The sequence below is a fragment of the Atractosteus spatula genome, chromosome 8 (assembly GCF_055471065.1).
Source record: "Atractosteus spatula isolate fAtrSpa1 chromosome 8, fAtrSpa1.hap1, whole genome shotgun sequence".
Classification (NCBI taxonomy): domain Eukaryota; kingdom Metazoa; phylum Chordata; class Actinopteri; order Semionotiformes; family Lepisosteidae; genus Atractosteus; species Atractosteus spatula.
The window spans coordinates 60,499,676-60,512,909 of NC_142713.1; the positions used below are offsets into that span (position 1 = coordinate 60,499,676).

The 13,234-nt window shown below is 43.6% G+C and overlaps 1 protein-coding gene across 1 annotated transcript in view; it reads left to right on the forward strand.

Moving 5' to 3' along the window:
• Positions 1-13,234, forward strand: part of anks1b (ankyrin repeat and sterile alpha motif domain containing 1B) — a 343,291-nt gene that overhangs the window by 287,585 nt on the left and 42,472 nt on the right. Inside the window, exons 16-17 of the mRNA XM_088924241.1 lie at positions 7,788-7,886; positions 10,111-10,263. Coding sequence (XP_088780367.1) covers positions 7,788-7,886; positions 10,111-10,263 — 252 coding nt within the window. The remainder of the gene's footprint in view (positions 1-7,787; positions 7,887-10,110; positions 10,264-13,234) is intronic.

Consider the following 13,234-nt stretch of genomic DNA (forward strand, 5'->3'; position numbering starts at 1 on the left):
GTGTCAGTAAAACCTGACTGAAACTGACAGGGAGACTCATGGCATGAGAGTTGCACATGCCTCGGAGAGCATCATGGGACATCACAATGCTGTGAGTCTTGTCATCAAGACGCGTCCACAGGGTAATCAAACACACTTGACAATGTTTTGTGCACTTACTCATCTCTGGATTTCCGTAAATCTTTATTACATTTATAAACCTGTTTTTAAATGACCTTTATAAGTTCTGAAAGCTTCCCCAGTAGTTGATAAAAGGCATCTTTTTTTTTGTAAAAAATGGTGTCTTTCAGTAGCAGACCATGCTAGACCAAGCTACTTGTAGTAACAGTCCTGAAGATTAGAGTTTGCAGTCAGACAAGAAGGATTATTAAATTGTACTGTGGTAAGGAAATGCGTTTTTTCTCATGATAATATGCCAATAAAACACAAAGTTAAAAACACTGAGACTGGTACATGAATTGGTATATGAATTGATCAAAAAATAATCTATCAAAGAGACAAATGGCGCTCATCTTTTACTTAATTAAGACCTGTATTTTCACAGTGTAGTCCGTGAAACATGCTTAAACTCTTCTGCTTGTGACTGATCAGTGATGATTACACTACTATAGGTGTTACCACCAGGTCATTCCCTATAAAGAGATTTTTGCCTGATGAAAGCTGTCCTGCTTGCTGGGATCTGCTCTGGCTATCCCTCGACGCTGTCTTGGATAAATGGATCTTATAGAACTGTAACACAAATCATGCCTAGCGTTTTAAAATTGTGAATGTTAAGCAAAGGTGAAGTAGAGCTGTGATCTGGATATATACAGTAAACACAAAATATAATACCATTATCAACCTTTAGAATAAAACTTGAAAAGGCCAGAAGAACTAGTAATGTAAGTACAGGACTGAAAGTATCCTACAATATGTGCTAATTACAAGACCATGACAGGCAGGTAATGTTTTTTTAGGAACTTAAGATCTTCGGTTTCTGCATATTCTTTACAGTACACAGAGAAATTCACAGGTAAGAGATTAAAAAGAGATTAAAAAATAAAGCCATGTGTTTATCTCAGGCTGTAGGAGAGCCCTCATCCTTCCTACCAGTGCAACAGCTGCTGTGATTTTCGAGTTTTCTATAAAATACAGTACAGTGCACTGGTGCTGCAGGAATCATATGGTTTTTATTTACTGTGATACACTTGCAGTCAGCAGTTCAAGTAAAGAGAGTAAATGTTCTTCATCACACCCTCACGACTGGGCTAAAAACGTTCTGCATGCGATTTTCTCTGAAACTGAGCTTCCCATGTTGGGCTAAAACCTGCCTCCTGAATTCGCCCTGATTTCGACCATCCTCGTGCTGTGCCGTATATCAGGACTGTCTCTGATTAATTCTCTCACTTCTGCTCTACTCCTGGCTTCTGTGGTTGAGTTCAGAATATCTCACACTTTTCTGCTTTGTTGTTTATAATCAGTGGAATAACTGGCTCATTTGTTCAACACGAACAAGACAAATAGTGGTTGTGCACTAGTGATAGTGCCTGAACATGACCTTTCCACAACTGAAAAATGTTAGATTACAACTGAGAGGAGCCATTCAGCCCATATACTGTAGCCCATTTGGTAGTTAGTTCTCCTGTGGTTTTAACAACACATCTTAAACGTTTACCTTTTTTATTGCTTTACCACATGTTATTGATATAAATGATGTGTCAACATAAACCATTTCCTAAAAAGCCTCTTCAAACTCCATGTTTTTTTTTGTATTTATAGTTTTTGTTTTTGATACCTGCATGTTATCAGTATGTACAACAGTATATAGAGTACTCATGACTGTTGTTACTTGCCGAAAAATGTCTAGCACGTTAATTATGCATGATCTACCTTGTCTAAACCCATATTGACTATTCTCTAGGATCTTATTTATGTATACTGTAACTTATTCTCTACTTTAATTCTAAGGCTTATTTCCTTATACTACCTACATGTAATAGAATTCAGCCCCATTGGTCTAATAAGTACTGTACTTGGTTCAGTACTTCTGGTACTTATAGATGGGCAGTGGTCTAGTCTCTTAGCTATTCTCTACTCCCTGGGCACAACCCTGCCTTGAGAGACTGCTGGAAGAGTGGTGTCAATGGCTTCTGGATGGCATTTCCTTGGGTACAATTGGTAGGATTCCATTAGCCTGCTCCTGTTATAGCCATTATAAATGGCTGTGCTGGTGCAAGAGGTGTCCGCAGTGTAAAGAGAAGCACTCGACAGACAGAATAGTATCACACCCCAGCTGCCAATTAAATAATTATGGGCTTCTAATTTTGAAGTCTACTCGGAATAATTCTGTTTACATCCTCGCTGTAGACGCCAGATTAAAAGCCTGCCTGAAGTAACATTGCTCCCCCAGCCCGCTGTTCCTGCGAAAGATGACTGTTGCATAAGCTTGTGTAATGTGCTCAGTTCCCGCAGAGCCTTTATTTGAACTTGGTGAAGCTCTCGGTGCTATAATGTTCAAGTATGAAACAGTGTTTTTAATGATTGTGAAAATAAACCTTGTTTATATGGTAGCAAGTTTTCACTTGTGTGCAGTCTTGTTGTTGCTGCCAAAAGTGGGGTAGGGAATCTACCTTCCTGTACTGTACTGTATGTATTCCCAGAATACCCCCACAAGAGCTAAGATTAGATATGAAGACACACATATGCAGCGTACAGATGGAGGCCTAACACTTCAGCTCTCTATGAACAGAGCTGGGCGCCTGTTCCTTAACCATCATCTGCCAAGGCTCTCGCTATGGCCTGCCTTGTAACACAGCAAACTCTGGGTAAATCAAAGGCATCTGGCATAACTTCTGCAAAGAATAACAGCCAGAAGGCACAAGCTCTTTCTCCCCCTGAAGCATGGACGAATTGCTGCATTATGCATTATGCTTTCCTAAGACAGGTTTTAAGGGGTTGATTCAGACAGGCTCAGGTGGCCCATATTAGATGCTAGGTGTGAATCCACTGCAGAGTCTGCTGTCTTTCTGCTTACTTCACTATTTCTTTAGATTCACTGGTCTGTAATGAAAATGTTGTAAACCCGGAAAGGGTAAAAACAAGAGGAGGTAATTCAGGCCATTTAGAGTCAGTTTGTTAGTTAGGAACTCATGACCCAGGGATCTCATCCAGCTGTTTCTTGAACGACGTCAGGGTTTAAGATTGAAAAGCATGGCTGGGTAGCTTGTCCCAGAGTCCCACAGCCCATTGTTGTCATGACTGCCAGTCAGCAGAGATCAACCCACAAGAGAGCTAACCAGTGCCAGCAGAGGGTTAATAATAACAAGTGCCGCCACACATGTTAATCCATCAGCACACACTCTACCGTGCGGCACGCAGCGCTATTTAAACCATCGAGATTCTCTTCTCGCTGCTCGGTATTGTTTCCTCTCCTAGAGAGCCCCTACCTCGTCTTGTTTGAAACCCTCTAGCGATACCTCTTTTGGCTTCCTTTCGCCTTTCGGCCACGAACTTGCCTTACGTTTTGGATTGGACGCCTGTTTCAGTATCTCTCGGCTTTCGAACTACCTTTTGACTACGAACCCGCCTAACGTTTTGGATTGGACACCTGCTTCAGTATCTACAGTACATTCTCCTTCGTCTGCATAGCATCCTCATACCTCAACACTTGGATTCCTGACAATTGTGTTAAGAAGTGCCTCCTGTTCTCAGTTTGAAATGCGCTTCCACATAGTAATTTGCTTGTGTTCCCTGGACCATGCTTCTGCCAAGCCCGGGCAAGACAGAACTCACAGCCCTCAGCCGCCTCAGAAACCAGGCCCATTCCCACAAGGAGCTGCATTCCACTTGGAGAAATTAGGGCTCACTCGAGTGGATTATCCCAGCCTCCGTCGTCCAGTTAACGGGTCCTTCAATCATCAGACCCCACCATTTAAGCCCTGCATTGCCACTGGTGTGGTGCTGTATCATTGAGCTGCTTCCAAGACTATGATAGTGTGCTTAGCAGTTCTGTGTCACCCAAGTTTTCTCTGCCTGAATCTGCCTGAAGAATTCCTCACAGCAGTGCAGCCTCCCTGTCTGCTCCTGCCCTGAACACTGTGTTTGCTATCAGACCAGCCCTGCTCTCAGCACCGCTGTTGAGTCCGTATCTCAGCCCCCACCCTCTTTCCCACCTCCGTCACTCTCCGCCCTGCCTCCGAGCTCCGCCAGCCTCTGGGAATCACCCAGCTCCTGTGTTTGGATGAGCAGGCTGTGGGCAAGACGCAGCTGACACTTGTCACTTCCAGCTGGCTACGTCATGATGGTTTCACTACAGAGTTTGAAAAAGTGCACAGGGATGCGTGTCTTGTCTCTTGTCTCTTAAAATATAAGAGAGACGTTATGAGAAACTACTAGAGATTGCAGGTCCAATCCAGGCCTGACCAATCAGAGATCGACATTCTCTTAGCAGCATTGGCTGAGCACAAGGTTTTGTCACGAAGCGTCTTTCAGCACCCTATGCAGACAGCACAATCCGGAAGGGAGTGAGAAAACACGGGGACAAAGACTAGGATAGGGGCTGGAAGAAGAACAGGGGGCGTGTCCAAGGTGCGCTGGTGTTCGGGGGGTGTTCCAAGGCAAACAAGTCCAAAGGGAGTCCGTTAGAACAGTGGTTCTCAAACTTTTTGGACCAAGTACCACCCCTGATCAAACCAAAGCATCCAAGTACCACATACAAGTCTTCTTCTCATAGGAACTCCAGAAATTCTCAATGACCAACATGAGCGCACGTGCGCGTACACACTCACATACACATATAATAAATATTATTATAATAAACTTTATTTGATATAACGCCTTTAAAGGTGGGTTCTCAAAGCGCTTTACAGAAAAAAACAGGAACAACAACAAATAAAAATAAACAATAAAAAGCACCATTTCAGTGAGAGGTGTGAAAAAGCACCATTTCAGTGTGAATTCATTTTTCAAGCCATCAGTCATTTTCTTGACGGCAAAGGTCTCGCGGTGGATGTTGCAATGGGTCCATTCATTTCTGGAGCAACCTCTCTAATTCGTGCAACTACACCGTTATGTCGGCTTGTCATTGCTCTAGCACCGTCTGTACAAACTCCGACACATTTTATCCAGTCGATGCCATTCTCTTCGATAAATTCATTCAGAAGCTGAAATATGTGCTCTCCTGTAGTTCCTGTGGGTAGCAGCTTACAGAACAGAAAGTCCTCATGGGACATGCCCTCAAACTCGTATCTAACGTAAGCAAGCAAATTGGCCAAGTCGACTACAGACTCATCTAATTCCAGTGAAAAGCAGATGCGCATCTTAACGCGCTCTATCAGTGTACCTTTGATATCATTCGCCATTTCAATAATTCTATGAGTGACTGTGTCTTTCAGAAGGGGCAGCAGGTCGAGCTGTTTAGCAGCTTTTTCTCCACACATAATACATGTCAGTTCTTTTGCCAACGGTAAATAAGGTTCTTCAAAAATAGTGTGGGGCTTACCTGCTTTAGCAATCCGCAAGATTGCATTTTTCCCCGTTTCCGTTTCAGGAGTCCGTCTTAGAAGTTAAAAGAAGTTTTTATTTCATGCGCATGGGAGCGAAACACAGAGACGCTCGGTGTATTGTTCTCAAATTTACCTCTTAAATATTTTTCTGTTATCTATCACGCTTTCCTGTGCTCACAAGATTACCAGCGTTCGTAGTACGCATTTCTATGCTTTCCTGTGCTTACAATATTGGCATTGTTCCAAAATCACGCACATTATCCTAACTCCATATTTGCTGGAGATAGCTTTTTTTAAAATATTTATTTAATTAGCACGCACTGTATCGTAGTACATAGGCTGCATATTTGACACGTATTAAAATAGAAAATATGAAAACCTGTCCCGATTTTTCAGCGCACATAACAAAGTTCCCGGGGTCATATGGCGTACCAACTGGCGGCGCTCCGCGTACCACTCCTGGTACGCGTACCACAGTTTGAGAACCACTGCATTAGAATGTCCTGAGTAAGCCAATGTCCAAAGCCAGGTGATCCATCCTGACACAGACGAACGAGGTTAAAAGCCGGAGCGGGATCCAGAGAAGGGTCGGGGGGATAAAAGAGGGTAACAGGGCCAGGCGCTCCCAGCCCCGGACCCAGATGGTCAGGACGCCGTTGCGAAGCCTGTGCCGTCGAGCCCCTCCTGGACTCGCTGGTAGGCGGGCTTCCAGGCGTCCATCTTCCAAAGCTGAGCCCAGATTGGCAGGAACATCTGGCTCTTATAGGACAGGGGTAGGAACCGGAGGCAGGTGCAGGGGATCAAGAATAAACAAGGAAGGGCTGGAGCGTCCTTAAGAGGGGGGGTTTACGATCGTGACAGGTTTAAGAAAAATAAAGTGTAAATGAGATGAATATGAGCAAAATGAAACTTTTTTAACTGAATTCTTCCCACCTGCTTATGGAAAGCGGTACACAGTAATTTTCATGTGCCGAAAGTAGATTTAAATGCCTCAATGTGATGACACAGATTTCATTTTTGAAAGATGTGTGGTGATTGAGCTGAATTAAGGGTTACCTTAATATCCTGTCTCTGACTTTACAGGCCAGAACAGCTAGTGCACTTCACAGCGATAGGATCGGGTCATTACTCACCCCACTATATCTTTTCCGCCACCAAACAGGAGTCTGACAGGAATCTGGTAGCACCAGTCTGGTAGTCTGTGGTGACTGTGGTGTGTTTTCTCTTTCGCGAAACAAATGAGTGATGGTGAGGTGATCTTCCAGTTGCTTTACTTAAACTGGCACAGGTGGTTTCAAGTGGAGCTTATGAGCAAATCTTTTTCTGCTAACGTGAAAAGGCAAGAGCTATGTCTCTTTAAAAGGAAGGAAGAAGAGTGTGGTAGCTGTATGGATATTTTATTCTGCTAGGTCAAGGCCGTGCCTTGTGATCCGACTCCACCGTGATGCGTTTTTCTAAGAGCTGCACAGGAGAGATGAATGTCACTCTCGGTGAGTTACTGTACCTTCAGCAGGAAGCTTGCAGGTCAGAGCAAAAGGGTTACACATTTGCATACAGCAGTAGCTCAGTGGCCATTTGTGGCTCTTTGTGCAAATCACAACAGAAAAGCTGTGTGTGTTTTAATAAAAGAAGGATGGGAATCGAAAGGGTAGAATTGTGTATCTGGGCGATCGCAAACAGTAAGAACATAACAACACCAGGAACACTAGAGGAAGCCATTCGGGCTTTTTTCAGCCTGTATGGTCATTAGTGGTTAAATGATCTGAGGAAACCTGGCAGAATCCCTGGGAGTGGGAGGGATTTGTGATAAATCACAGATGTACTGTACAGTGAAACCAGAACAGGCATTTCGCAGGCTCATCGAGGTGAGCTCATCCCCCCCGGGAACACTTCCTTACACTATCGCTTTCCTTCAAAAGTCAGATCCAGTCGATTTCTTATTTTTCCTGTCCAGACCCAGTTGTAAAGATCTGGGTCGTAGAGGTTATCATTGTGGGAACATTTCATGCATAACTTAGCAAGGTAATAAAATGTTACAGCTTAATTGTACAATGCGTGGATTGAATGTCTCGAAAATGTAACTGCATCTACAAACAGCAGCATTATCTGTAATTGACATTTGGAAGCAATCTTCGCCAAACACACACTTTATTCATTGCAAAGCATGCATTCCGGCCCTCTGCTGTTCACCTGCTGCTCCCTAACCGGAATGAGCTCTGGTATGACAGAGGTGAAGCCACTCTGGGAGTTTAGAACTGATTCAGCCTTACCCTTTCTCTTGTCCTCTTTTTCCATCTTCTCTAGGGCAGCAATGTTGTTGAAGATCAGGACCTCCTAGAAATTGGAATCCTAAACTCTGCACACAGACAGCGGCTTCTGCAGGCGATCCGGCTCCTTCCCAGGGTGAGTCCAGTCCTGGAGCAGAACGGGGCACCGTTCCAATCTTGGACACACGTGCACACGGACACGTGGACATACTGAATGGAGACACAGACACATGGATACACAGACACATAGACACATACATGGACACACACAAGGACATGAGAACACACAGCCACATGGAAACAAGAACATACGGACACATGGCCAGACCACAGGCACCAGACTCAATGAATTTGTCTTTGCTGTCTTTGAAAAAAGCCATTCTGAGAACAGCTGGCTAGTGCTGAGCTAATGAAACTGCAACCAAGATACCTTAAGAAAGATTTAACTAGGGGAAGTTAGAATAAGAGGGGTGTGCCCCTTTGTTCAACCACTCTAACATTTGCTGCCCTTTGGAAACAGCGTGTACTGTGCAAGGATCAAATACCTGAAAACATACACAAGACACCGGGGGACAGTGGAAGGGCTCCCACAGAGTTTGCACACTTTTCCTTTGCAGTGACCAAGAATGTGCACTGTCGCAAGACAGACAGGCCTGAAACTAGACCCTGACAGCATATTGCACATACTGTACACTTCGGTGTCTACATTGGTTGCCTATAAAGTCTTGTATTCAATATGCAGTCTTATTACTGACTGTTTAAAGCTTTAAAAGATCTGGCTCCATCATACATCTCTGAACTCCTCCATGCCTCCACTCCCTCCGCTCAGCTGAGGCTGGCCCTGTGCTCACTGTACCGGGGACTAAATCTCTCTAGCAGGCTGTGACTTTGCTCTGGCTGCTCCTTTGTTATGGAATGCCCTTCCTCAGACCCCGAGAGAGACAAATTCCTTGACTCTCTTCAAATCCAAACTCAAAACTCAAATCTTTAGTAGGACCCTTGTCTTATTAACCTACTTTCCACTTGTATGAATCTGTATGTTCTTTCAATTTTTTTTCTGTACTTTACTTTTAATTGTACTCAATAATAATAATAATGACCCCTGACTGCACGGACACTAACACTGGCACGTTCTGGTGGTTTTTTCCACTTCTCGGCTCTGACAGTGTGCAGTAGGGCTAATACATGTCATGTTTAAACAGCCTCTCAGGAATAGAGGTGAGAACATTTTTAAAAATCATCATTTAGTTTTTCTCCTACCTCAGCGTTTTTTCTCCTTGGCTAGATGACATATTCAAAGACGGCCATAAAAAACAGAACATCGTTTCCTCTCTGTCTGTCTCACTCTCTGTGTCTCTCTCCCTCTCTTACTCTCTTTGGTCTGCATGAACAAAATGGTGTGAATCGCCTCTATTATCTCTTTTTGAGATGATAAAACTACATATGAAACCTCTGCTGTTCAGGAGTCTGACAGAGAAGTGTTACATTAAAGCACATTAAATATGTAAAAGTAGAGTGGGAAGCGCAGTTTCTGTATCAGAACGAACACCAGATCTGTAGTGATGCAGGAATGGTTTTCTCTCGCCTTAGATTTAAGATTTTCTTATATTGTGTTAATATTTCCCAAACACTTTTTGTGTTTGTATTGCATCACCTGTCAGTAAAGATAAAATTAAGTGTGACGTTTGAAAGGAGGGCAGCCATTGTGGTCGTTAGCAGTTTATTGATCCCAGGATCTCATCCAGCTGTTCATCTGGTTCACCCTCGTTCATCTGAAAGAAACCACAGTATCAGCTTCTACTACACAGCTGGTTCCACGCTCCCACCACCCTTTGTGTAAGGAAGTAGCCTCCTATACTCAGATATAAATGTGCATTTTAAATATTAAATTTGTGAGATGATCTGAACCCCAGTGTGATTTGTTAAATAAGGCACTATCCTGCAGTACCCTTCCATTTTCAAAAAGATGACCTGAGTGTCCTTGCTTTAGCATGGTGATTAAAAAGGAAATAAATCTTAATGCATTTCTCTCAAACGATCGTCTGCTGAGAGAATGTCTTGGTTCGTCGTTCTATTTGTCAAGTTTCTCCTCATTCGACCTCTTTAAATACCATTTCCCTCCACATGTGCAGCACTAAGAGCTGAGAGTTTTACTACAGAAGGCTGTGTTACTCCGTGTTCGCTCCCAGCCTGCCCAGCAGGACTGGCTGTGATGTACTGTGGACCGGGGGCAGGGTGGGGCTTGTGACCGCAGTGGACTTCGACATACAGACCAGTCAGGTGGATCTCCATCTCTGTTCGCCTGGCCGTTCAGCCAGGAGACTGGGAGTCATTAAGACCTCCTGTGCTCTTCCTTGCAGGTGAGACCGATAGGCTACGATGGGAACAACCCCACCTCGGTGGCGGAGTGGCTGGAGTCCCTGGAGCTGGGCGACTACACCAAGGCCTTCCTGATCAACGGCTACACGTCCATGGACCTGGTAAAGAAGATCTGGGAGATTGAGCTCATCAACGTAAGTAGTGCGAAGCAGCTGGGGACATGCCTGAAACCTGAAACTCAGAGGCGTGTCTCCTACATGCTATTCTGTTTGACCTGTGGTTGTGTTGCTGTCCTTATTCAGGGAAGTCTATTCTCAACAAAGTTCAGCTGGGATTGCACAGAGCAAACTCGCTTTCATTAAGAATAAGAAGAATAAGCTTGTACGACAGAGTCACCTTCTATCCCATATCCTCTGCCTGCTGCAAATCGGAATGTTTTGTTCAAAAGCATAACCAAAACGGTGATTCTGTTGTTCTGAAGCATGCGGCTTTCTCTATGTCTCGTTCTGTGCAGTGGAACGAAGACGGAGTGTGAGATGAAGTGGCTTCTGTTCCCTCTAGGTGGCACTAGAGAGGACGGCCGTGCTGTGCTGCAGGATGCTTGAGGCGAGAAACTCTTTCCTGCAGATCGCCACCACTGAGGCACAGAGCCTCAGTGCGGGAGAAGGCTCTGCCCAGATTTGTCTAGATAAGAATTCCATTGCATGACCAGGAAGAAAAGCCTTGTGTCGTTGGTGATTGGTGTACATGCAGTATGTACGAAGCCTTCAGCTTCTACATTGATGAAACAGCGTGTCGTGCTGTTTAAATGAGTTCTGTGCTGGATTAGCTCGCGCCTGTGGGATCCGATTCATCCCTGTGCGATGGCTTGGGCAAGCTGAGAGGATGTTCCACAAACTGGAAAAGTGGGCAGTGGCAGCCTGTATTCACAGCAGCAGGCTACCCAGTTCATTCTAAGACTGTGAAAGCTGATAACGTGAGGGTATTCTAAAAATGCATGGGCATGACTGAGGCTGAGTATTTCTGTGATCATTTATCCCACTCTCTTCCTAAATCAGACATCTGAGGTCCCTGTGGGATGGCCCTCATATTTTTTGACACAAACAGAAATAGCCCCCCTGCTTTGTTTATGGAACTTTAAAGCCTGATTCAGATAAAATAGGTCAAAGCTTGTATGGAGGTGTGTTAACGTCACATGGTAATGGTTTTTACCTTAGACATAATTGTAAATGAAACATTGTGGTTTGGGAGTTTGGTTGCTTCGTACAAAGTACTGTACATGTACAGTATATGCAGTATATGATACGCAGTTGTTTTTTATTCTGGCATAAAGTAACAAATTGAAATTGATGGCTTGAGGCTTAAATGTTATTGGGGAATGAGTTATAGAAAGGTTACTGCAGATTGAGTAGAGCAGATTATTCTGACAAGCTTTAGCTATTAATTAGCTGTACATAATTCCTCTCCTCTTGCTATGCTGGACCTCTTTAAAGCTGGAAATACAGACTCAGGAATGCCCTTTTAGGGCTGAGAAAAGAGATTTGATATGTTCTTCAAGAGCTACTGTAAATACACTAAACACTGGTAAAGCTAGATTGTACACCTTGTGTCACTGCCCAGTCCTATTCTGTCATTGATTTTTTTGGGATGTTTTAAAACAAACAAAAACACATACTGGCCTTTGATACTGGTGTATGTCCAGTGTGGGGCTTACTGTACCATAGCAAATATTTCATTCATTCATTTTCTAACCGATTTATCCTGTACGGGGTCACGGGGGAGTCGGAGCCTATCCCAGCAAGCAATGGGCACGAGGCAGGGTACACGCTGTGGACGGGATCCCAGTCCGTTGTAGAACACACACATGGACACAGACACTCCCACACTCACACTAGAACCAATTCTTCCAGAAGTCAATTAACCTGCCAGCCTGTCGGTGGACTGTGGGAGGAATCTGAAGCACCTGGAGGAAACCCACACAAACATACGAACTCCACACACACAGTACCCTAGGGATTGAACCCAGTGCCCCAGCGCTCTGAGGTGTGCCGCCCACCATAGCAAATATTAAATGTTATTTTCTGTGCTGTTTCTTTGCAGTTATTTTTGCAAGCAGACTATCAAAGAAAGACAAGGCAATATTTCTCCATTCATGGAAAAGTAAATTCCATGGATCCCTTATGTTACTCTGCAGAAAAAAAGAACATTGCATTCCCTTACTTAAAAGACATCCAGTTAATACATGCAGATGCCGTAGGCAACAGATGCTACAGAGACAGTTACAATAAAACACAAAGCTCAATATGTTGCGATTTAAAATAGTATCAGCTATGTTAGCCTGATTTTCCATAGCTTCACTAGAGCTTTTCATAGCTCTAGTATGATGGATTACATACTAGAGGTTCTTAGAAACAGATCCTTAAGCTGCAGAAGGTGATACAGTTTGACTGCTGTGTTATATTTCCCAAACAATAGGTAAACCAGGGTCAGAAATGCTGAACTCGATACATTTAATTGAAAATTAAATGTATAAATGCAATTTTCAAAAATGATCATGGTCAAAGCTGTAATAAGATATTGTTCCACTAGATGGTTCTAGTGTTTCTTAGATTCAATTTTTTTTTTAAAAGAATGCAAATTGGGAAAGAGAGAAAACACTGTATAAAAACACATGAGTGTTCTGAAAACCACTTCATCTTTCATTACTGGAGGGTTTTGCTTTTATTTCTGTGTTAGAGAAATGTAATGGAGGCTTCATTTCAATTGGATGGCACGATGGCATGAAAGTCAGTGCTCGCTTCTCACAGGGCCCCGGGTTCAATTTCGGACTGAGGCGTGTTCTGGATGGACTTAGAATAATCCATGTGTCCATGTGGGTTTTCTCCAGACGATCCAGTTTCTTCCAAAGCCCTGCATCCTGTCTGGGTTAATTATAGTTAAAGAAATTGTCTGTGTGTATACCCTGCAATGGACTGGCATCCTGTCCAAGGAGCTGTCCCGCCTTGTGCCCTGTGTTAAACTGGTAAGAGTGATAAACAACCAGGAATATGAAACTGATATTGGATAGAAGTTCTTCAATCTAATAACTCAAGATATATAAAATAGTTCAGAAAGTCTACAGAGGTGCTCAGGCCTGCAGCCGAGAATGAAGTCTTTTTATTTTAT